Source organism: Micropterus salmoides, unplaced genomic scaffold (genome assembly GCF_014851395.1).
Source record: "Micropterus salmoides isolate LMB-PRFRI ecotype aquatic unplaced genomic scaffold, ASM1485139v1 Ms_hic_scaffold_6, whole genome shotgun sequence".
NCBI lineage: Eukaryota > Metazoa > Chordata > Actinopteri > Centrarchiformes > Centrarchidae > Micropterus > Micropterus salmoides.
Window position 1 is genome coordinate 27,566,231 of NW_024044348.1, and position 24,429 is coordinate 27,590,659.

At 38.7% G+C, this 24,429-nt stretch overlaps 1 protein-coding gene and 1 long non-coding RNA gene across 2 annotated transcripts in view; one reads left to right on the forward strand and one right to left on the reverse strand.

Moving 5' to 3' along the window:
• Window positions 1–4,801, forward strand: part of LOC119889793 (transmembrane protein 266-like) — a 48,319-nt gene extending 43,518 nt beyond the window's left edge. Inside the window, exons 9-11 of the mRNA XM_038700614.1 lie at window positions 94–289; window positions 3,460–3,522; window positions 4,075–4,801. Of these exons, the coding sequence (XP_038556542.1) occupies window positions 94–289; window positions 3,460–3,522; window positions 4,075–4,715 (900 nt within the window). The 3' untranslated portion in view covers window positions 4,716–4,801. The remainder of the gene's footprint in view (window positions 1–93; window positions 290–3,459; window positions 3,523–4,074) is intronic.
• On the reverse strand, window positions 1,087–22,360 carry LOC119889795. Its single transcript, XR_005442160.1, has 5 exons — window positions 22,116–22,360; window positions 21,916–21,981; window positions 20,295–20,354; window positions 18,826–18,868; window positions 1,087–1,143 (listed from the first exon to the last, which is right to left on the reverse strand). It is a non-coding gene; the product is annotated as an uncharacterized LOC119889795 (long non-coding RNA).
• Window positions 22,361–24,429: the final 2,069 nt, after the last annotated feature.

The window sequence follows — 24,429 nt, forward strand, 5'->3', positions numbered from 1 at the left end:
TTTAAAAATCCCATTTTACTTCCTCTTTTCCTTCACACTCCCAACATTCTGCTTTTCTCTCTTTTCCTTTGCATACACACCAACCATGTCCAGTTTGAGATCAGGCAACTGAGGGCCCATCTGGCCCAGCAGGACCTGGACCTTGCAGCAGAACGTGAAGCAGCCATGCAGATCCACCACGTATGGGGCAAACAGGGCAGGAGTTTTCAGGTTGTAGAAGGCTTGACTCCTGGTGAGTCTGATGATGAGGGCGGCCAGAGAAACCCCAGGGAGCCTCATGCCTCTTCAGGTACAGTATGGTTTCTAAACAGTTTTTAGGAATTTAGTTGCAAGATACTGGAAATGGGCCTTAAAACTGTTCTGGTGAAAACACCGTTATCATTTGAGTTGGTTGCTGGACAAGTTCAGCATGTATTTATATATGTATGAGTCTAGTGACACCTAAATGTAAAGTGATTAGGTTTGTAAACTGTGAAATTAAGCATTATAGCGGAACTGTAAAGAACATAAGAAAGGAAACTAAAATGTTTAATCTATAATCCCCTTTGATGCGTTGAGTTTAATGCAGTAAGTTATAATTACATGTAAAGTACTGTTTCATAAAACTGGAAATGGATGAAAAGCTGGCGGCATTAAACTTAGCTAATTTGAATACACACCATGCCAGGTGCAGTGTTTGCTTGAGAAAGCAGGATGACAAACCAGGAGAGAGGAGCAACATAGAGTATGTACATAATTATGTGGAACAAAAAGTCTCTAACGGTGTAACATCAGGTGAACTGGATGCCAGAGCAGTGTACAGTTAATCTGGAGCAGTAGCCCTGGAGCTTCTTCGAGGCCAGGCTCTTAGTCACTCCACGCTCGCACATAACACCCATCTGACCGGAGGCGCTCTGGGATCAATATGAGGGCAAAAAAGCTTTTAGGATCTGGTGAATCCTGAAGAAAATGAGCCTGTTCTCTGACACTACGTCAGCTTCCATGGGCTTCTGTTATGCCCCAACTATCTCTCTTACCGCTCCCCTCGTGGCAAGGCCATCCTGGCCAACCCGGACCACTTGGGCTATTTCAGGTACAGAGTGCTCTGTGCATTGGGCCTTGTTTGGAGAGAGTGGGCTCCTGTCAACATCTGTTCCCCTTCACCTGCAAACCACAATAGGGCATCGTGAGGCTCTGCGGCAGCCACAATATTAGCCCCAGGGCATAGTGGGAAATCTGGCTCTCAGAAACAAGTGGGGCTTTTTACAGAAACATGGTCACTGGACACTTAGGCCACAGGGCTCAAGTCAGATCAGGTCAACTCAAATCAAGTTTATTTGTTCTACTCAATACTGCACACACATTCTCAATGGGCTTCTCTCACGCTCACCTGCAGAGTGCTATAAAACTACCAAGAACTTTATCAAGGTAGTGGCCTTCATGAGATGGAATGACCCAGGAGATAAAGGGCTTTGCCAGCTTAAAGTACCAAGCCAGGTAGAATTTCAGAACATCCAGTGACAATCAGCATTAATCAATGAGCCAGTGGAGTTTTCTCTCAGATGCCGAGGGAGGATTGTAGTAGCAGAGCACACAGTACTAGTACTATAACAATAGAGTGCAGAAAAAGAAAGATAAGCATTTATTTGGAAGGAACATTTAAAATGACCCTACTGTATCTATCAAATTGTCTAAACAAAACAAGATGCACTTCATTGGCTTTGTAAGGCTTTAATACAGCCTTGCTTTGCGCTAAATGCTAACTTCAGTGTGCCAACATGCTCACAATGTCAATGCTACCATGCTGACGTTAAGCAGGTATAATATTTTATTTTTACATCTTATTTTAGTGTGTTAGCATGCCAACATTTGCTAATTTACACCAAAGTACAGCTGAAGTTGATGGCAATGTTATTCATTTTGCAAGTATTGAGTCCTAAAATGCCACTAAAAATGGCTAAAAAGCTTATTATGCTACATATATAAATCTTCCAAACTGTGAAACTATCAAAGTACATTTCTTTTAAACTAAAAAAGAAATTGCCTGTTCACTTTTTTATCTTCTTTATCTGTATTAACAGTAGCTGCAGTCGCTGCTAATCCTCCTGGGGTCAACACTCATACCACTTCACCTGTGGTATAGAACTGATACTTCACCCATCAAAACAAGCAGCGAATAGTTTAGATTTGAACTAAAAGGACCTCAGCATGTCACCTCTCTTTTTCCACAGACAGATGACAGCCTAGCAACTTGACTGTCACAGAAAGAAGAGGAGAGACTTTTATGTATGCTGGACAGCCCATTCTTTTTTTCTTTAGACTCATGTGTTATTAATTGTGGAGTGATTGTCTCAGTCTTGTTTTAGTGAGTGCAATGCTTCCTCTCCAGGGGTGGCTCATGGATTAATATTTTAGTCTGAAAAATAAATGAAATTACCCATCAGAGTCTGCAGCATGTCCCAGGGGATATGGGCTAGCACTCAGGGTACTCTGGGTTCGCACTCAGCCAGCGGACAGTGAGCTCAAGACCAATCAAGCGAAGCGAAGCGAGCATAGCAGATCACGGCCATTCACCACGCACACTGAGGCCTGCTACACTGGAGGGATCTGTGCATGAACAAAGAGATCCACTATATCTCTCTCATTTCCCCCAATGTCTTGCATCCCTGAAACCAACCCCACCCTGTCTCTGTCCCAGTTTATTTCTGGTGCACTAGGGTGCAGTTAATGCACAGCATAGCAGGACGTGATCCTGACCACTTGCCAATAAAGCACCTGTGGCCTAAGGCACAAGTCATCTCTGTCACTATTATGTTGGAAATATAAGAAATATTTTCCATTTGGACTAGTTTTGCACTGTTAACACTGAAATGGACCAAAGTAACTACAGAAAGGTATAAAATCTAATTACATTCACTGCCACACCGAGTATTAGTAACATGAGCTGGTCACATATTAAACCCTAATTTCACTGGTCGCTTCTTGCTATCTAATTACCTAAGTCTAAACAGTATTTAATATATTTTGTCTGTGTGTAACCCAAAATTGCAACAACAGACTTTGAAAATTGTGAGAGCTATGTAGTAATAGTAGTGACAACATGCATTTTACATATAGTATATAATAGAAACTGGATATCAGAGGTTATGAAACATTACAGGACAGACCAGAGCAAGCACAGCAACACATTACTTTACCACAGGTTTACTGACCATTGGAAACAGTAATGGGGATATTGAGCATCCTTGTTTAGATTCATGGTATGGCAAATTAGACTTAGAACTTACTGCAGACTACAGTTATTGTATTTAGACATTAGAACATGAAACAGAATAATATACATGCTTGCTCCAGAGATGAGTTATTTTTTAAATACATAAATTACATTAACATCACACACAATAGCAACACATTTAGGTGTGTTTTTGCTGAAATAAATATGATCAAGTCCTTTATTTATTTATCTTATTTTTAACTCAGATCGAGTGGTACGTGATGACATGAACAACTACATCAGTCAATACTACAGTGAAGCAAGCAGTGGTAAGTGACTGTGAACACTGACTTTATTATACACCACTCTGTGTACACAGCTCTTTACAAGTCATTTTGAGGGGTTATAAGGTTGCTAAGTTATATGTCATGGACCAAAACCTCATTGATTTGGTCATAGATTTGGCTGAACATATAAAACATTTGGTGAAGCAGTTGTAGTTTCCTGCTGGACAGGCATTGCATATAGTCTGAGGAGAGCTTGAAATCTTCAAATATTTAAAAAATAAGTATATATTTAAATGCAAACTAAAAACTTTAGTAATTTAATTCCTTAAAACTGAACTTGTGATGTACAATGATATTAAACACTCTAAATGTACTGTACTCCAAGTCTGCTATAGACAAAATTAGGAAATCTTGTGAGTAAATATCTCACCCTTACCACAGACAGCAGCATAATTCATCCACAGGTTTTAAAGTTTTGTCCATGTGGCTGACAGAAAGTATACTGTTGTGCACTTGCTGTGTGTAAATTCATTTGTTTAAGTTGTTTCATCTGTGTTGTCCGACCTTCTCTAAATGCATACAATGTCTTTCAAGATGCTGGAGCTTCTGGCTTAGGTGCCCGGGTCATCACCACGGCAGCCATTGATGTTCACCTCCCTACCAATCAAATTCCCATTCAGTCAAACACAATGCTTTCTATAGAGCAGGTGGGCATCACCGTAAGTGACGCCTCAACCAGCATATCACGGTCCAGTGGCAGCCTGACTGCTCGCCCCCACAGCCTGAGTAGCCACACCCCGGGTTCGTCTATGACAGACTGCAGCAGCAGCACAGCTCAGGACCTCAGTCTGTGCTACAGCTCCCATCGCTGCTGCCCTCCTTCCTTCGCAGGCCAGGATGCCTGCAGGGACCCCAGCATGGTGGTGCAGGAGCTACTCTGCTCCCTCTCTGAGGACTCCTGCCTTGCCGAAAAGGGCCTGGCAGTGGACCCTGTCAACCTTAAGCTTCCCAGTCCTACTGGCTCAGAAAAGTCCAGCCCCGAGCTGGAGAACAGAATAAACTTATTCAACCGCAGGAACCAAGAGGAAAGTCGAGGCCGGGGAAGGGGTTGTGTACTGCTGCAGACCAAACCACTGATCCACCTGCAGGGCAGCACCACCGAGCGGTCCCTGGAGGAGAAGTACCGGCTTTTAGGACCAGCTGACACACCTCTGGGGCGCATGCCTGACACATAAGCTACATTTACACAGAAACAGAAGTCTTTTCTTCTTTTTACTCCCACCCTGTTTGGCATATATATGAACTCTTGTGGCAGGTCAAACCTCATCTTGTGGCAGGTCAAACCTCATTAGCGGGACCACATAAGATTTAAAAATGGGATTTTTCTGTCGCTGTGTGAATCCAATCTTAGCCAATCCAGAGCAAGCTTGAGCTTTAGCTTCCAGCTAACACTGATGCTCCTTAACTTGACATGTTCAGAAGTCAATAGTAGAAATGACAATAAGAACTCTTAGGCCCTTTGCCATACTGTCCCACCTCCCCTGTTCCTCCTTGATGGATCTCTGAAATCAGAAATAACCTGATATAGCACAACAAAGACTATAACATCCCATTAAAGGGGAGTCTAATGTGTTCTTGGACACATTCTTCATCAGGAATTCTCACTTTGAATAGGTCCTAAATGCACTGAACTTCACATGAATTAAAACCAGCAAGGGGCCATTCAAGCCTATACTGAACAAAAACTTTAATTCTGAACAGTGTTGCAAACCAACACACTGTTCTCTGTTCTTGGAATTTCAAGCAGTTAAAATGAGTGTTTTCTAATGCATTTGTTATTTTGTTTCTTTTAATTTTTATGATCAACTTTAAACATCAGTCATGCTGTTCTTTGTTCAAACAGCCGCAGGGTACATACGACTGGCTTAACTATACAAGCAGCAAATATTTTTATTTCCTTTGCCACCTATTTGTTTGATTTGAAACCATGGGCCGTCATCAACTTTATTGAATTGCATCTTTGTTTTACTTGTTCAAAAACATTAGTAGAGTGTATTTGTGTGGATGAAATGAAAAGGTAAGTGACTGGATTCTTCACATGAAATTAGATTGGAGTGTTTGTAGCATGAACCTTTAAAAGAAATGTGCCCTAAATGGCAAGCAAATTCTTTGCACTTTAATGTTTACAGACACTTTTGTAAACTTGATATGGAGGAAGTTATTGCCTAATGCAGGTGTTGTCATTTGAATGAAAATAGCAAAAATAAAAGTTAGTATTTCCTTAACTGTTTTCAGTTTACTGACTCTTATATAAAGCTATGCCAAAGATAAGACATTAAATGGCAAACAGTGGCAGATAGAGTTGGCTCTTCAGATATGTTCTTCTGACAGGCCCCTTGTTACACACTGCACTGTACAACATCATTTCATTAGCATAATCTCCTTATGTGCATGTGATTTAGAAAAATCTAAATTATTTAAAGTTATTAACATCCGAAGACCTGTCAAAACAACCGCTAATTGTTCACGTCATTGTAAGTGTGTCATAAGAGACATCAACCCCCCTAATTACCGTCTGATATCATTAATTCAGAAGATAAACTGCTGTACCATTTTGTTGCTTGTCAAATGTTTACACGTATCCAGAGAATGTTTTAATTGTTAATAACTAGTTCAGCTGCAATTAAGCTATGAACACAAGTGTTTTAAGTTTAGAGAACTGAGTGGTTCATTTGCAGAACTGGGTAAGAGGATTGTATTTAATTTAGCTGTATTTAATTTTATTTTAAATGACACAGTACATATGGGGGGCTATTACAAATACTGTTACGAAAAAGAATATTATTAACTGATTTGAAGCACTGACACTTAATTCAAATGTCACTGGTGGTAAGACTTAGAGCCCTGACTTGCTCTGTTAGGGATTGTAAGCGGCACTTTATCAGAAGTGCTGAAGTTGACTGAGTTGGAGATTCCTGCCTGATCACAGCTGTTGTCGGTTAGTTTCGTTTTCCCCGGCATGAGCACCTCCTTGTCAGTTTTTTCTGTTAGAGGGCGAGGGGATACTTCCAGCGAATCAGTAACATAATGCAGTATAGGGCATGTAGTAAATTATTATGAATTCTCTTTAAATAGGCTAATGAGGTTAGTCTCACATTAGACTTTTTTTCTTTACATGTCAGAGAACTCAGATATGTGGGAGAGATTCTGAATTTGCAGAAAGTTTTGAACATGAGCAGAAGTGTTTCCAATACGTTCATTTATTTGTGGCGGCCCGCCACAATATCAAGGCTGACCACCACATATTGATTTTCGATGTTTTTTACCAGGCCAATTTAAAATCGTATTTGACTGCAGACCTGCAGGCAGCACGTATTCTTGCAGCACATCCTCTCGCTCGTCTCACATCCATCCCTCGATCTCTCGCTCTCTCTCCCTCGTGAACACAGCTGCACAAATCTGTGCAACACAACGCTGTCAATGTCGGAGACCCAGCTATTAAAAGTTATTAGCAAGCATGTAAGGAGCCTAGCTAATAAGGAGCGCTAAGTTAATGTTAGAATACAGCTAGGTTTTTGAGGCTAGCATGCTGTATCTGCACCACAGTTACACTGTCATTCTGTGGGAAACACTGAGTTATGATAAGTTATTAACAGATGAGCTAATAAATTCCAGTCAATAACTGAAATAAAACGGATTAATTTATTACTGAGATGAAAAGGGGCCACGATCACATTTAAATAGGTTACTTCCCCTCAAAAGAGGAGGTAAGAATTAATAATGTGTGTTGACTCAACAGGGATGATGCTACAGGATAAAAATATTTTAAAAGCAACGAGAATGCCCAAGAGCCTCACTACATTATATTCTATTATAATTGTATATTTTGAATTGAATATTCTGAATTTTTTGACAATTCCACCATAAATGCATAAGTGCAGAAAAGGCAGAAATTGGAGGAGAAATTTTCACCAGAATGCAGGAAATTAAGTGTTTAATGCTCAAAATCTTCTGGGGGGAGACCCCTGTACCCCCCACTTATTAAGTGCCCCATCCAAGAAAACAGTATCTGGCTTCACACACAGTTTCAGGGAGGAACATTCACTTATTAGTTAAATATAATTACTTTTCACATGGCTTTTGTTTTTGCTTTTGTTACATTTTCCATGTTTTTAACAACAATAGTAACAATTAAAAAAAAAAACAATATTCAGGGCAAATAGCAAACATCTTTTTTGATTGTGGGCAGTAATTGACCTGGATAATGGATAGGGGGGCGCTGGCCCAAAAAAGGTTGAGAACCACTGATGTAAATCCTTAGTCGGGCACAGCCCTAAAACATCTGTGTGATTTCTCCCTATAAAAACACACATTGCAACCACTGATCACAAGTAGTTTGTTTGTTTTATTATTACATTCGAATATTAGTGTAAGACCTGTAGGCTTCTCTGTGAGCCCATGAGGCCTGCACTCCAAGAGTGCCATATGTCTATCACCACTGTGACGATGCAAGAGAAACACACACAGACACACACACTAATATTCAGTTAGTGCACATCTCGCTATGTGTCTGTGTGTTTCTATTTCAACTATATTGAGAACCGTTCATCCCTTCGAACTCACACATGGCAGGTGTGTTGCTGCAGATCCAAGGCAGTGCACTGTTGCATTTGGTGCAATTTGGACACGACATGTTCAGAATTAATAAACTTTGAATAAACTACAGCAAGGGCGGGTTATGCTTGTGGGGGTGGGGCTTATATGCTCCGATGTGGCAATGAATGGTTGAAACAGAGTTATCGTCATCATGCAGGTTCAATATATGTTAGAATCGAATGTGTTGAAACAGGGTTGTAAGAGTGTTTTGATGTTTTGAAGTTCTAAGGAATCGCTGAATATCTAGCAGTATCTCTGCCATTGTGATGTTGTTTCAGTGTTATTTAACAGTAAACATTGCCAAAATATGGACATTCACCTGGTATATTTTGAAAATATTGGATGATAACTGTTAGTTTATTTTCCTTAAATTTAAAGTTGCAATGCATTCCAGGTGTATTAGAAGATATTCAGTTGGATCATGTTATTATAATCTTATGATGGTTTTGATGGTTCATTGCATTAAAATATAGCTTCTTTTTTTTTTTTTTTACCTATTTCTTTATTGCATCTCCATGTAGTCTGTAATAGTAAAATAAACACTACATCGCATTCACCATTCATACACATTCATACACTGGTGGAACAGCCTCCAGAGGCAATTCAGGGTAGAGTATCTTGCCCAAGGACACTTCGGCATGCAGCCTAGAGGAGCCGGGGATTGAACTGTCAATCTTTCAATTAACAGGCAACCCGCTCTAACTCCTGAGCCACAACCACACCTGTAAATAAATATGTTAATGTACAATGGATTTATATTCCTTAGCTTCTGACCTTTCAAACCCTGCGCATGTGTAGGATGGCTGTCCCCAACAGGTAGGTGCAACAAAAGTGAGATGCACATTTTCAACACAAAGCGCAGGGAGGCGTCACATTGGGTGCACTAGCTTTGTTCACTACTATGTCACTACTATGACTGACAGCATTTAAGATACTGAGATCACCGCTGCACACACACACAAACACACACAGAGTGTTGAATAACAAGCTTTCAATCAGTAACTAGGTGCGATCCACAAGTTATGAGACGACCACGGCATAAAGGGCTTTCGTGAGCCTTCTGTACTATCAAATGCAAACATAATAGCTTTATTACCTAAAATGTTTAATTATGATTTAAAAATCATAGATGCATGACATTTAGACAATATGGTCACCTATTTTAAATTCAAATGAATGTGAAGCAGCATCATTATTTAGGAGGTTTACTTGTCACAAATAGGAAGTTATTGAATTATTTTAAAATAAGTCAAATTCAAGTTAAACTAATGATCATTTCTTCAAAGCTTGGGTAATCTCTGGAACAGCCTAAAGAATAATATATTAAAATAAATAAACTGCTTGCTGTGTCAGGCTTTCCATTTTATTTTAATTCTAAAACATAGAAGTGTTGGGAAACCACAGCAAATGAATACCAGGTCAGTGGTTTTAAAATCCTCCTGTTCCTTTAATTAAATTTATTAAAAGATTTTTAAAAAAAGCCCCCCCAACAAAGCCCACTTTTTATTGCCTTCAGCAGCCAACTGTGTTGCGGGTTTTGTGAAAAGGGCCAACGTGTAAGTTGATAACCTGGATCTGTAACCTTCTAGCTATTACTAGACCCATCACATTAATCTAGTTTACAAAAACAACAATGCCTATCGCATGCCATGGAACAAGTAAATAAATAATGATCTGCTTGGCTCTCGACGCACACAAAGGAATCCTGTTGAATATGGGTGCCAGACCCTGGCTCAGCCTCTATCTGTCACGGCTGCCTTGGTATTAATGTCTCAAGTGGAGGTGCTGTACCTCTAATCTGAACCCCTTCCAGCTCAACCAGCCATGTAAAAGAAGAGATAACTCATTGGGTATAACTTCCAGCTCCACCCTGAGCAGTACAACTCAGTGATGAAGCTGAATTATTTGCAGTGGATAAAGGTATCTGTAGGGAAGTAAAGTTTGCTAATAACTGTAGGCAAAATGTGATGCCAAATGCTTTTCCTTTACAACTATAGGCCAAATAAAAAGTGCGCCTAAATGATTCATATGAACCCAATTTGTCAATACGTATCATACCAAGTCAGCCTGAGCTAAGTGTTCAATTTTGACAGGCAGAGACACAGAGCAGACCTTTAGGAGACATGCTATGAAGTAAATTGCATTTGGGACCTCTCCAACGAACCAAGACGTACAGTCCCTGTCACGCTCACATTAACAGTGACTATTAGACACTTAATAATTAAAATGTTTTAATAATGGCACAGAGGGAGTCACTTTAACTGCATTAACATTACATGATCATTGTTTTCGTTCTCATTAACAAAGGGAACATGGACCAGTGATACATTAATGCTCTTTCGAGGCTTAAAACCATACGGGATCGACACTAACCAGGTGAGATCCCCAAGCTATGAGACGACCGTGGCATAGGTGACTTTTTTGGGCAACTCGGAGGCCTCATAGATAAAATGTAAATCTAATCTCTTAGGCCTCCGAGATAAGATTTACATCTACCGACTCCTGGGTAGAAAAAGATAATGACTTCGTTCCTTTCATAAAATAATACTGTAATGGTAGAGTCACTGCAGGTATGCAAAGCTGATCTAAAATCTTTCTTTCGCATTAAGAGAAGAAATTATTATAACTCACTGAGCACATGCACATTTACCAAAGCTCAGAGTTAAACCTTAATGTTTCATGTTTAACAAAAAACTTTGTTTAAATAATGTTTCAGTTCATATATTTCAAAAGCAAACAAACTTGTTTTGTGGACAATTCATTCATAAAAAAGCACAGAGCTCCCAGTTTGGTTGGTCATGTTAGGGCTGTGTGCTCTATAATAGAGTACTATCTTTTCTGTCAGGGCTGCACAGACCAAAAAGACATCAACAGTGAGGTTTTAAACGCCATTATTAAATAGGCTTTTCATTTTATAAGCCATTCATACGTTGGGTAAGCATGTATACATTATAAATTCATTTTGTAATTGTAAAGCTGTTTTCAGTAGAGCACACATGTCCATAATATCTGTAGTGAATTTAAAGTGTCTATAATCAATATTCCTATATTAGCAATTGATCACATGACTAATTGTATGTAAAATGTAAAATTCAAGTGATCTGTTGAGCAGTGTCGTGTGAACAACAGTACATCAAAGTACTGTTTTGTAAGTATTTGGAGGGGTTTGTTTTGTTTTGGGTTTTTTACCAGTGGACTGTTTGACCAATGATCAAATGCCATTTTCACCACACAGCTTTTGTTTACAATTTTTGTAACATTTGAGTTTTGCTTTGAAAAAGGATAACCGTACCACTGAAAAACTGAAACAACATGTCATCCTCGCATTAGATTGATTCAGGAACCGGACCTTTAGGTGAACCCACAATTAATTTGGCGAACACAAGTATGACTCCAAATGAATGCTACTGTTGCCCTGTATCTTCTGGATTTCACTAAGTTTCTGTGGAACCTTTCTTAGATGTCAAGCTCCAACAGTACATTTTAGATAATTGGTATTTGCTACTCAACAGGTCTAACCAGGCATTGCCAAACATGTTAGCTGACTGTTACTGAAAACTGGATATATTGCGACAAAGTTCATTATCAATTTATAATTCTGGCTCCTTCTCAACATACAAACTTATACCACCTCCTCACATTGAAACAGGGGCAGACTGGGGCAAAAAAAAGTCGGCCGGGAATTTGTCTGTGGTCAGCCCACTCTCCGGACAAAGCATTTGTTGGCAGCTCTGGGCAGAGACATTTATTCCTGCATTCTTGAGAATTTTATGCAAGTACAGTACATCACAATATGAGCCATTAAAATACATTTTCAAAACTAGAAACACCTCTCTAGCTCTCCTCAAGTAAAGTAATCACCTCAGCTGAGCCCTTGAGTACAATCAATAAATAAAATGGAAGAAGTGGTCTAAGGCCTCTGCGTTTTGGCCCTGTGAAAAAAATCCACATTTAAAGGGGTACTGACTTCCTGGCTCTGGCTATCTCTAGCCATGTTTCCATCGACATTTTTTATGCTCATTTTGAAGTATCGCATTAGAAAAGGCTGAAAGAAACAGCAAAATTTGAAAAAAATCCTTAATTTGGCAAAAATGTTTTTAAGCTCGCTTGAGGTGATTTTTGCCTTTGTCAAACAAATGTTAATGCGCTAAATGGTAGATGTAAACACTTTTGCCGAATAAGTTCTGACGTAGCAAACTTGTAACTCACGTCTGATCATCATTTCCGCTGTTGGCGTCTTGTCGGACTGTCACACTGCCTGTCTGACCGGGCCTGTTTAGTTTAGGTCTCTGTGAGTTTTGTTTATTGGTCTGTTCCGTATCTGTTATTTAGTGTTTTGGTTCCATCTCTTGTGTTCTACTGTTTCGCCTTGTTTATTCTTGTGAGGATTGTTGTGCTGGTTCTCAGTCTATTTTCACTGTTATGTTGTAGTCCATATGTATTAGTTTGTAGTCTACGCTGTGCCTTTAGTGATGTTTAGTCTGTTTCTTGTCTAGTTTAGTTTTGATCCATGCCTGCTTTAGTTCCTGTCTCTTTCTGTTATTATCTGGTGTTTGTTTCATGCTTGGTGCCTGTCTGCTAAGTGTAATTGGGATCTCTGCCTGATTAGTCGTTCATTTGTTTATGATCATTCTGTGTCTTCTTGTTCTGTTCTGTTCAGTTATCTTAGTCCGTTCTGTCTTGTGGAGTTGCCTGTGTTTCCCTGTTACTTGGTCTGTCTTGTCTGTTTTGTGTTTTGAGTTCCAGCTAGATCTAGCCTTGTGTTTTGCAACTTGTTAGTAACTGTCTGTTTTCCCCTGCTGTCTCTCTGCCTGCCTGTCTGCTATCATTATTAGTATCACCTGTTTGTGCTCCCGCCCTCCTCGTTAGCCTGTGCTGAAATGTGTGTCACTTCTGTTCAGCTGTTGCTGGTTTGTTGTATGTATGTACAGTATGTTTTCTCGCCGTGTGTCTGCCTGTTACCTGTCTGTTCCTCATCCCTGTTGCTTGTTGGAGTATTACCTGGTGGATTGTTTTGGACTTTGCTTTCTGTTCCATGGACTCTGTTTGTAGACTACCATTGTTGAATTCTGGACTCTGCCATAAGTTTTGTTGGCTTAAATAACTACTCAGAAACTGTACCTGTCCTGCGTTTGGGTCCTTAAACCTGTTCCTGCCTGAAAACACGGCAAAGCGTGACACTGAACATTACCATTAGGCAAGGTAGGCAGCAGTTGTAGTGACTAGTTGTAGTGGGCAATTTCAACTAGATAGTAGCAACAGCAGAATGAGAATTACAGGGCCAACATTTATTGTTTTAATCTTTTTTGTTTTGTTGTTAGTCCCTAAGCTAATCAAACAAAACATTAAACTGTAAGCCATCATATTAATGTCTCATTGAAACCTTTGTAACTGCTACCTCTTTTGCGACTGAGTTAATGGTGGAGGTAGCAGCGCCAAAAGAAAAGTGTGCAATTTTGAGGCACTTTACTGCACCTTTCTCAACCGACTTCTTTTTGTCTAGGCCAGTAACCACACACTATGGACCAAGTCAATCAAGGAACATACCAATCGATTTTGAACTGCAGTTTTTTGTCACTATTAGTACTGTGTGGTTTATTGGCCCAATTGTCCAGTGGCCAAATGGGAAAAATTCCCAATATGTCACATGACCAGTCCATCAAACCGTAGTCACCCGCTTGGAATATGGGTGTCCTGGGTTCCAAATACTACTTGAGAGAGATGAAAGATCTTGAGGGCGTTTCTCTGTGTTAGCTGTTACCTAGTACAATGATAAGGAGTTTGTTAATATTATCAAACTAACAAACAGGTATTGTGATAGAAACTGAACTACTGGAATATGAGCTGGTATTAAAATACAGCATTTTATGTTTTCAATTGTCTGTCCAAGAGGCATTTTCTGATTCACATCTGAGTGGTTTTGATTATGAATGTTGTTTCTTTTCAAGTACGAGGAGGAGATTTTAAATGCTGCCCTATGGCACCAAAAAGCTGGGTATATGTTAAAAAGGGTCAATTTCATTGAGAACAAATAGATGTGGGAAGTATGACTGCATTACTGCTGCGGTCTGACAGATTCAGAACACGTCTCACACAGGACACTCTTTCAAGAGGCTCTGAGGCAGGAGAAAAATGCAAATAAATTATACATCATTCTTTAAAAAGCTTCTCAGGTTCTCTTTTTGAAACACATTTCTTAAGTGCACAGGATCCAGAGGTTCGCTTGGTGGAATAAATCCACTCAGGAGACTGTTGTCATGGCTACAGAAATTTTTTTTTTTTGCATTTACATAAAAATACAGTTTTCTTCTGGTACCCTGACCTCAGATACTTGTCATGCTACTTGGGATAAAAGTGGGTCAACAACAGAAATGAGAAAAAGAAGAGAATTGGAAACAAGACCCACTGAGTGTCCAAGCTCAATCACTTCACTCCTCTTGAGAAATAATATTAATTATTAAATCAGTTTTTAGTACAAGATTGTAATTTACTAATATAAGGTAAAATAATGTCAGAAACAAATGCTTCTGATTTGCCAAATGTGAAATTCATTGGCTTTTTCTACATTTTGTCTGGAGACAAAGAAAAGTACTGATAATTTCTCTTGTTGCTCCTGCATATGTTATAAGCAATCAGAAGAAGACTTACGCTAGTTAGTCATGTGATAAACATGAGGACACAACTGAGATAGTCCTCTGGGAGATGGGGCACTACATCACTATGTGCTCCAAAGAACTGAGTAAAATAATCTACAGAACATCACAATTAATTCAACGTGTAAGTATCATGTTATGCATGACTTGCTACATGAAGGGTAAATTAGCAAACATTTCTGAATAAAAAGCCCAACTCTTCAGGGAAATTGCTGCCACGGAATCAAGATTTTTCCAAATCCCATTGAAGTCACGTACATATTCATATTCAAATCTTGCTTCTGCAACAAACGCATAAAAATCCCGACCAAGCATTTACAGTAACTTACAAACATAGCTTTAAATCCAACACCCTGACAAATACTTTAATGATATAGAGCCAACAACGACGCAACAAATAATGTAACTAACGTTAGTTAAGTTGTAGCAAACTGGAACACATTTGCTGCTGTGAAGCTAACATGCAGAGAGGACGAGATGGTCCCAGAGCCAGCACACCAGCTCCAGACAACTCTTGTGCTAATATAGCTAACATCATAAAAACAGCATATTTTGGCAAAGTAAGCTGAATGTCTGTGGGCAAGTCATTTAATGTTACCTGACTTACAAATTATGGCTGGAATGGCTGGAATAGTGTTGTGTGGCTCGGTCCAACCAAGAGGTTGTTTCCTATTTACAGAGCCAGGACTGTGAAAATGATCTTTTCAGCGCACACACAGAACGGACAGTTTACGGATTGTGAGGAGATATTCGCTGAATTAAAAAAAAAAAAAAAAACGTGTTTTGGATTAAAGTCGCATAACCCACCTTTAAGACATGTAAGTGCATACTGAGTAACTGAAAATTAATGATTTACACACCTACAAACTGTTATTTAATCCATGTGTGGTTTTCTTAATCTCCAACTGACATGGGCTGTTAATCATTCTAAACACAAACTTTTTGAATTAAATAAGAAATTTGAGTTGGGTATTGTGAAAAGCTAATACTATATTTATAGTGTAATATAATGAATATGTATGAAGGAATATAGACTAGAGGTAGACTATAAAAACACAATTTCCTGTCAGTTTTTTGTGTGTCCGACTTATTACTGTGTTTCATTCCAGCTCAGAATTGCTCCTGAGATGCCAAATGCAAAGCAGAACAGACAGACATGTAGAAATATTAATGGACAATAATGAATTCAATACTAACATTTTAATTTTGTCATTAATAAACACAAACTATCAGCATGTGTAATGCATCAATCTAAACCTAGTGGCTGTTGTGAAATATTCAAATTCAAATACATTGGTGTTTTTTGTACCAGTCTTCAACTTAGTCTGACTCGGTAGCCTTGGCTAAATCACAATCACTGTCCCGGCCAGAGCTCAGGGTGTCTGCCAGTGCGTTCTGGGGCCCCGCAACATTTCCATCTGGCGTCTGGGGAGTCGCACATCAATTGCTCTCAGCTAAATGCACTCACATATGAATATTTCAGTACAATTTAATGTTTCAGCTACAGCCCCAAAGGAGCAGAGCATCAATTTGTGAACACAGTTCTCCTAGAGTTAAAAGCCAGGCCGGATAATACAGTATGAAAGGCACTGTCAATCTAGAGGGCCTTTTTTTCACTTGAGAGATGGAAAAAAACCAAAAAACCCAGAAAAGCAATCACCTTTGCCTTCAGTATCCAGCTGCATACAAGCAGCTTTTCAAAGTTTCCTCTGGAAAGCAGGCGACTGAGGCAGCAGCAGGCAGCTTTCGCTTCACCACACACACACACACACACACACACACACACACACACACACACACACACACACACACACACACACACAGTTGTGTTTCCACCATTTCTCTGGACATTACATTGACTAACATTCATTCCCTGGAGACTAACCCTAACCATAACCACGACTTACCTAACTCTAACACAAGATTTACCTTATGGGGACTTTCATTTTGTGGAAGGAAGGTGAGTCCCCACAATGTGACTGTATAAATAGATTTATGTCTCCACAACATCAGTGATACCCGCCCACACATACACACACACACACACACACACACAGCTGGCGGAGGGAACAGGTCAGGGAGTCTTGCACCTGCTGTCCTGTTAATAAAATACCCCAAAGTGATGCTGAAACCTCTTCCTTCACACAGCAAAGCTTCCCTCAGGTGTGAGAACATGAGTGCTTTACAAAACACGCAGATTGTGACACAAGTGAATTAATCGGCTGGTCAGTAAACAGAATACCATGGAGCACATGGCAGACAACTACAGCCTGGACTGTTGTACATATTACATTAAATTACCCAGTAGCACTAAGTGCTGTGTTGTACAGCCAAGAATGCATTCAGTGCTTTGTCTTCAGGGTACAGCTGCAAGTAACCATTATTTCCCCATCACACTTTTATGCAGCCAAAAACTAACATATTGAAACTGCTTTTTTTTTTTTTTTTAACGACTAGTTGAAAACTCATAGATATTTAGTTAAAGACAAGGAAAAGCAACAAATCTTCACGAGAAACTGGAACCAGAGAATGGTTGTTTAAAACAGCTACATCAAAAACTTCAGTGAACTGTAAATGCAACAAATTGACTAATAAATATGAATCCGTTAATAGTAAAACATAGTGATAAAACTGGACTATGGATATTTTATATGAATACTTTCTCTGTTTGGTTTCAGTGGACAAAAAACTCTTTACAGACCAACTGTTCCAGTATTTTCAGAGGAGGCAGACAGCATTGTTTTGACTGGTCTAACTTACTATGATCATCAGACGTTAAAGACATGTGCCTTTTTAAAATCATGACTGTGTTATACTGCAATGTGCAGTATAATATTGTTTAATGACTTTCATTTAAACACATTTAAATGCACTGGACAATTTGGACACTTGACCACTTGAAATGTAATTAATGGTGGTTTAAAGCTGTAAATGATTTACCAGAACCAATAGTAAGTTGGCTTTGAGTGCTCTGAGTCAAGTCTTGAGTCAGCCCAAAGTGAAATTAATATGAACACTCAGGTTATAAGATATTAAAAATGTGTAAACAGATATCTCTCTTATGACCTTAAAGACAGAAAGGTCATTACTTTAAAGACATAATTACAGTAGATTTCACAATAAATTGTTCACAGCACTGATGGTATGTCTGCATGTTTTTTTATTTTTACTGGTCCTCAGAAATGCCTCAGCGAGAGAAAAAAACCATCACATGCAAGCGAGGCCATTCTGAGAGGGGAACCATGTTGCAGATTTATAATTCATAATTCTTCGGAGTTAATGCAGTATTCACATGATAATTAGTATTAATTTTTGATTGGTGCCTCGGGGCAGTTCTGCATTGTTGGGCTAAAGAACCTGTGCCATTATTACCTTATTAGTGTAACTGTCAGCCGCCTGTTTTATTTTACAAATGCACATCTTGTATTTTCTCATCAGCAGTTCTCATCAGGGTGAAGCAGCAGTCTTTTTACTTATCAGCAGCTTTAACAAGAGGCTGTGTCACTTAAATGAGGAAAGATGCATCTCTGTTTAGACAACTATAGACAATGCATTATGTACCAAGAATAAACTTATAAAATGTGTAAAATGTTATCATTTTAAATTAAATCTACAAACGAAATGGTTTACAAAATGTTAATATAAAAGTTGATATAAATCATTAAATATCAAAGTGTTTTTAAGTTTTTCTGTCTTTCAATCTATCAAAGTACAGTAATTATGGATCCCTTGGTACGAGTCAAATAAACAGTGTGTATGGAATTAATGACTTACAGGAACAGAAGCCTTTCAGGTCTGGCTGACCTACACATCACTGCATTTCAGTCAAGATGATGATATGATAAAACTTTCTCTCTCTCTCTCTTACAGACTCTTAAACACACCTACCTTTTGCAGGCAAGAGAGTGCCACACACACACACACACACACACACACACACACACACACACACTTAACAAAAATAAATTCATGCAGAAAGCACACACACCTTCAAGAAGAAGAAGAAATGGACTTAACACACATAATAGCAAAATACCTGCAGCTTTCAGTTCACCAGCCAGTTCAAACGGCAGCTTGTCCTGAATAAACACAAAAACATAAAAGTCAGCAGACACGTGGTTTGAGTTTAGAGTCCCACTGAGACCTTATATACTATGACTGCAAGTACTGTACTTGTGCTGTTGATGCTCCAAACAGCACACGCTGCAGTGTGCTTTTTTCTTCTTGTTTTAACATCAATAGGCCATGACAGGTCATAAATGAATAAATTAACGTATGCAGTGAACACATTTCCCAGCCTGCTGTTCCAAACTATGATATGATACAAACAAACAACAAAAGGTATAGCTGGTTGAAAAGCGTCTTTTTTAATTATTTATCTGATGTGGCCATTATGTGATGATCAGACTGCTGCCCAGTCTCTCTTTAAGTCATTAATTTTTTCGTCTCCAAGCCATTTTCCATATTTTGTACTAGTTTTTTAAAATCAATCTTAAATAGGGACATAAATTAGCTCGAAATTAAACAGTTACCAAAATATTTGTATAATAGACAAAAAAACTTCCATTGCACATATTGCAAAGCAAAGGTTTATTACCCTGTGAACCTTCTCCTTACACTTCACTGTGCACAAGGCATTCACTGCAAGATCTCACACATCTCCGTTTTTAATGTGAAAAAAATAAAGATGCTCCAACGGACACAAACAAATTGGCACAAATTCAGCTGAATCAAGCCTGGGGAGTTCGAAGGAATTGGCATGGTAAATTACTTATAGGTCTGACAATGAAGGCAACATGCCACAGAACCTTAAAACATTCAAGAGACAACGAGTCACCATGAAAAGTTTGGTAATGCAGCCCAGGAAAGCCCCCCTGAATTCCAAACAAGAACATTTTGCTCTTGCCAAACTTTAAGTGGATGATTTCAGTCACACATATATATTTCATGAGGTTAATGGGCCCCATCAAACTGTGATTAGAGATTCTTCTGGGACGCTTTCATGCTAGAGTGACAGCTAGGATGGCTGGGCTTGATCTTCTAGTCATTAACAGGTCACAAACAATAATGCTGCATGTGATGTTTCCTGTCACTCTGTACTGAATGTATATATATGTACCTATATGAAACACTCATAACCTTAACGCTTGACCTGCAGCATTAGCGAAACAGTGAGTGCATATAATCATTTAGTCTATGTTCAATATTTTAATCTTCTGCACAGGCTTTACATTGAGGGTAATGCTATACAGCATGCATAAATAAGCCACGGTGTCATGACCAAAACTTTGCTGAAAGGTTTAATGAATGATTAAGTGCAACACAATTAATGTAATTAATCCAGGCAGCCAGAATAGTGTGTTAAAGTAGCCTCAGGTCCTCCGTGTGGTTTGTATTACTTTCCCTAGTCCCCTTTACATTTTTATTGTTGTTTATGCCACTTGATGCATTTTTCAAAACAACGCTCCCCTACATGGTCCTGACAAAGGTGCCTTGGGATCTGACCTCTGTGATGTCTGAAATAGTAGCCACATCCAGCTTAGCAGACACTCTGGGGAGGAGATTCTGCAAAGGGAACAACAACATGTTTAGGCTTACAAAGCTCTCACAGATCTTTAGCGATAGTGACTGAGACTATAAAAGTTAAAGTAATGGTTATAGTGAGCTCTCTAAGGGCAGGGTGAAAAGGTTACATAAAAGCTTAAAAGAGGTAATGCTCAGTCTGGTTTTAAAAAATATCTGCAGCAAATTATACTATTATATCACTTTTACAATAAGAAATAAAGCTTGAATATGATACTACTCTCTCAACATACACCATCCATATAGTCAGGTTTAAAGTGACTGATGCAAGTGAGTGAGTCACATTGAATTAACCACATACTGCACCTTGTTCTAATACTAAATAGAGTAAAGCCTAGCCTAGAAATAAAGATCAATATGAGCTGTAATAAAATACCTATGATTTAGTTTAATGCATCCTAATTCAATTGAAATACCATTAGATCTATGAGCTGACAGTTCTATTGAACAAGCACAGATTACAGAATGAGATCACTTATTAAAGAGAAAAAAAACTTTTACATACATTAGAACATTGAGACATAATTGTTGAAGTTCCAAAATCCAATATGAATAATACAATATTTTTTAATATACATATAACAGAGAATGATTCTACGGAGAGTTAGACCTAATTTACTAAATGTGAGTGTGAGCAGATCAGGTTCAGTAGCCAGCAACTTTAACACCTTTTTCTTCTTCTCCTTTTTTCAATATTTGATTTTATACCAATAATAATGAGACAGAATTAAACTGATTTCTATGTCCCAAATTTTATTCAGGGCTGAGGTTAACAGCTCTCAAAAGCTAACCTTCACAACATCCTCACTTCCAAAAATTAAAGGTCTTCATCACTGTGACATTAATTTCAATATTGCATTTTCTAGACCTAAAAAACAGTGATTTTATGACATATACATCATGAGACAGAGAGAATTTTCTCACTTAAGACATCACCTTTTTTTGGCTACTGAAACATTATATGTGACAGATTGATGTTTACTTAAACTGATTTTAAATTGACAAAATCACTTTAAAAGCTCTAATCACTAATGTGTGTTAATTCAGTGTGAAGGGCAGGGAGACATCCAATATTTCAACAAATTAAACTAACAAATTTGTATGTCAGCATGCATAATAAACTATAACAACATTATTAATTATAATACTCAAAATCCAGCATAGGAATAAACATTAAATTAAGCTGAAGTTGTGCCAACTAGCATCTTCTTGACCCCTTTGACACTACTTGCCCCAAAGGGAGGAAAAAGCACTTCCTGCCATTTTACAAATAATCTTAGTGAAGTTATGCCAGTTCATGTCCTAACAGAACTGACTAGCTTCATGCCAGCTGTGGTCTAATTATAGCTCAGGTATCACTTTTTGTTTTTGCACTCTTGAATGGTCTGTTAGGTTGCTTCCTTTTCCCAATGACGGTGTACAGTTAGCACATTTCTGTAAATCACCAGTACCCATAAGCATGGACCAGTTTGAGCATACAGCTGTAAGTATTCTTTGTATTCCTGCTGTTCGTTTAGGTCCTGTAAAAATACTGTAGGCCTACCTTTACACAATTGGGTCCGTTTGTTGTTGTACTTTGCAAAGGGCAGGTGCTCTGGAAGAGACTGGCCTATAAAGAAAGTTTTAGACAATTTTACTTCATTCATTGAAGTGGGGCATGCGATTCTGGAAAAATCCAAAACCATGAAATATACCATCAGAGCAAACAATGACACAGCAAGTAATGTAACTAATGTTAGCTACCTTGGGGGTTAGCAAGCCGTGGCTACAGTTGCTGCTGCAAAACCAACATGCAGAGAGGACACGACTGTCCACAGCTGGTACACCATCTCCAACCAGTGAAAGCCTACTCAGAACTCTCCTGCTACTGTAGCCAACATCACAACAGCATTATGTCTTGGCAAACTAGAAAGCAAGCCGAATGTCCAGGGGCAAGTAATTTGTTTCCTGACACACAAATCATGGCTGGAACAGCTGGAATAGTGTTGTGTGGCAGAGTGAGGGCCACTTTCTTTGTTTTCTATTTACAGAGACAGGGCTGTGTACAAATTTTTCAGTGCACACACAGAAGGGACCGCTAGAGGACCTTGAGGAGACATTAGAATCGCATACCTCACCTTGACTAATGTGTAGACTAGTAAGCTATGGTAATGTCCTGTTTGAAGAATTAATCAAAACCTAACATAAATATGTGTTTGTTAATAGACCAAGCATACTCCACATCCATAATTGGCTTTTTACAAGTAGGCCAATATTGATGCTATGTGAACAGCTACATTTTTTATATGCAGCCGAAAAAATCCTATTTCCTCCCCCCTCCCCTCATGGCTCCCTGCAAAGACAGTCCCCTAAAAGAACATTTTCGTGCGCAGTGTGTGGGCAGAGTGCGAGCAGGTCGGCAGGTAGGCCAGCCAATGAAGTGATTGGCCATGCTTATTATATTAGACAGTCCTGACTGCCACGGAAACATTTTCATTTTTGTGTCAGAGCATTTGATTGATTTATTGCTTTCGGGGTGTACAGAGAACTCCTCTCTTTATATGTCAAAACATTCTTCAGAAATAAATTGCTAGCTTTAACTGTAGTTTGCGTCTCAGCTGACCTGTAAGACAGGGTCGAGGGATAAAACCCGACTGCTGCATCCTGATTTGACCCTGCAATAACACATCCACGCTGGTAATTAACATCCCATTTTGTGGAAGCAAAATAACCACATAATATGTACATGTTTGCCAGGTCTCGTGAGCAAAGTAGCCAAGAGTCTGGATCAGTCCAATCAAACCACTATTTTAAGCTGATGGAGCTGCGTTTAAAGTTAATCATTGATTAGTCATTAATCAAGAAAGAAATTGTTTTTTTTCAGTTGCGTTGTTTTGGCATAATAAGAGTCTGCCTATATTGGTTTAAAAAATCTCAGGTGGCAAGTGAGGGCATGAGTAGGAGGGTTTATTATGGATTACTGAGAGGAAGTTCAAATGGAGAAGAGGCTGTTTGTTTGCTTTAACTGTTCTACAGGATGACAGAAGAAGAGACACAGGAGCAAGACAGTGCAGCAAACATTGGCATTGTGCTGTATTGTTTGTTCTTTTCACTCTCAACATGTGAACAGACCGAGGCTCTCAATGGAAATGCAAGTTTTTAAACGATATCACGTTTGTGAATTTAATTACTGAACCCAAATTGAATCTTACATATAGGCAACACATATCCTATATTTATTTTCACAGCACTGTTTTTAAAAAAAGTGATGTGAAATACGGATTTCTACTAAGACTAGAAAATTTGATTTAGGCCTAGACTAATTATCTGCAGGAAGGATTTCTGCTGTTGTTGGCAGATCATCTTACGTTTAGGTCTATCTAATGTGGACCTGTGAAAGATCATAGATATCTGATACTTTTGTTAGGGTCTTCAGTTACAGAGCGTACGATAGATTCATACATTGAGTTGAAGTCAAATCTACCATGCTCAGCTTGAAGAACAACTCTCCCCCCTTTTCATACCAGTGTAGTTCTGGTTTTCCTCCAATAGATGGCCTTGTTCTCGAGTAGATGAGGACGGAGCTGAGGAGACTTGACCACTGTCACTATGATCCTGCAAGGATTTATTGTTTCGTGTTTATTTTCTAATAAAAATATTAAGGCAGTAATCTGCATTGCTTTTGACTCCAAGTCAAAGACCAACAATGCGAATTCTCAAGAAATATCGTTTGGTTTTTTGACCAAGATATATTGAAGAGCTGAAATCAAAAATAGATGTAAATTTATCGGAAGCGATCTAAAAAAAACGCGTCAGGGGAGCAAGACTCAAAGCCTTCTTTTTTTAAAACATGTAATTATTTTTCATCAACAATAGCCTTACATATTTCTTGTAAATAATGACTTATTTCTTCATCGTGTGACCAAGAAAGGTTACCTTTAAGGTAGAACTTAACAAAGTTGTTTATTTGTTTTTTGTTTTTTTGTGGTTAGTAGTTTCAGATGAAGCTTTTAATCCACCGAGGATGATAATGTGATCATGTGCATCTTAAAAACTGCATCGATTGGTGTTGCATTTG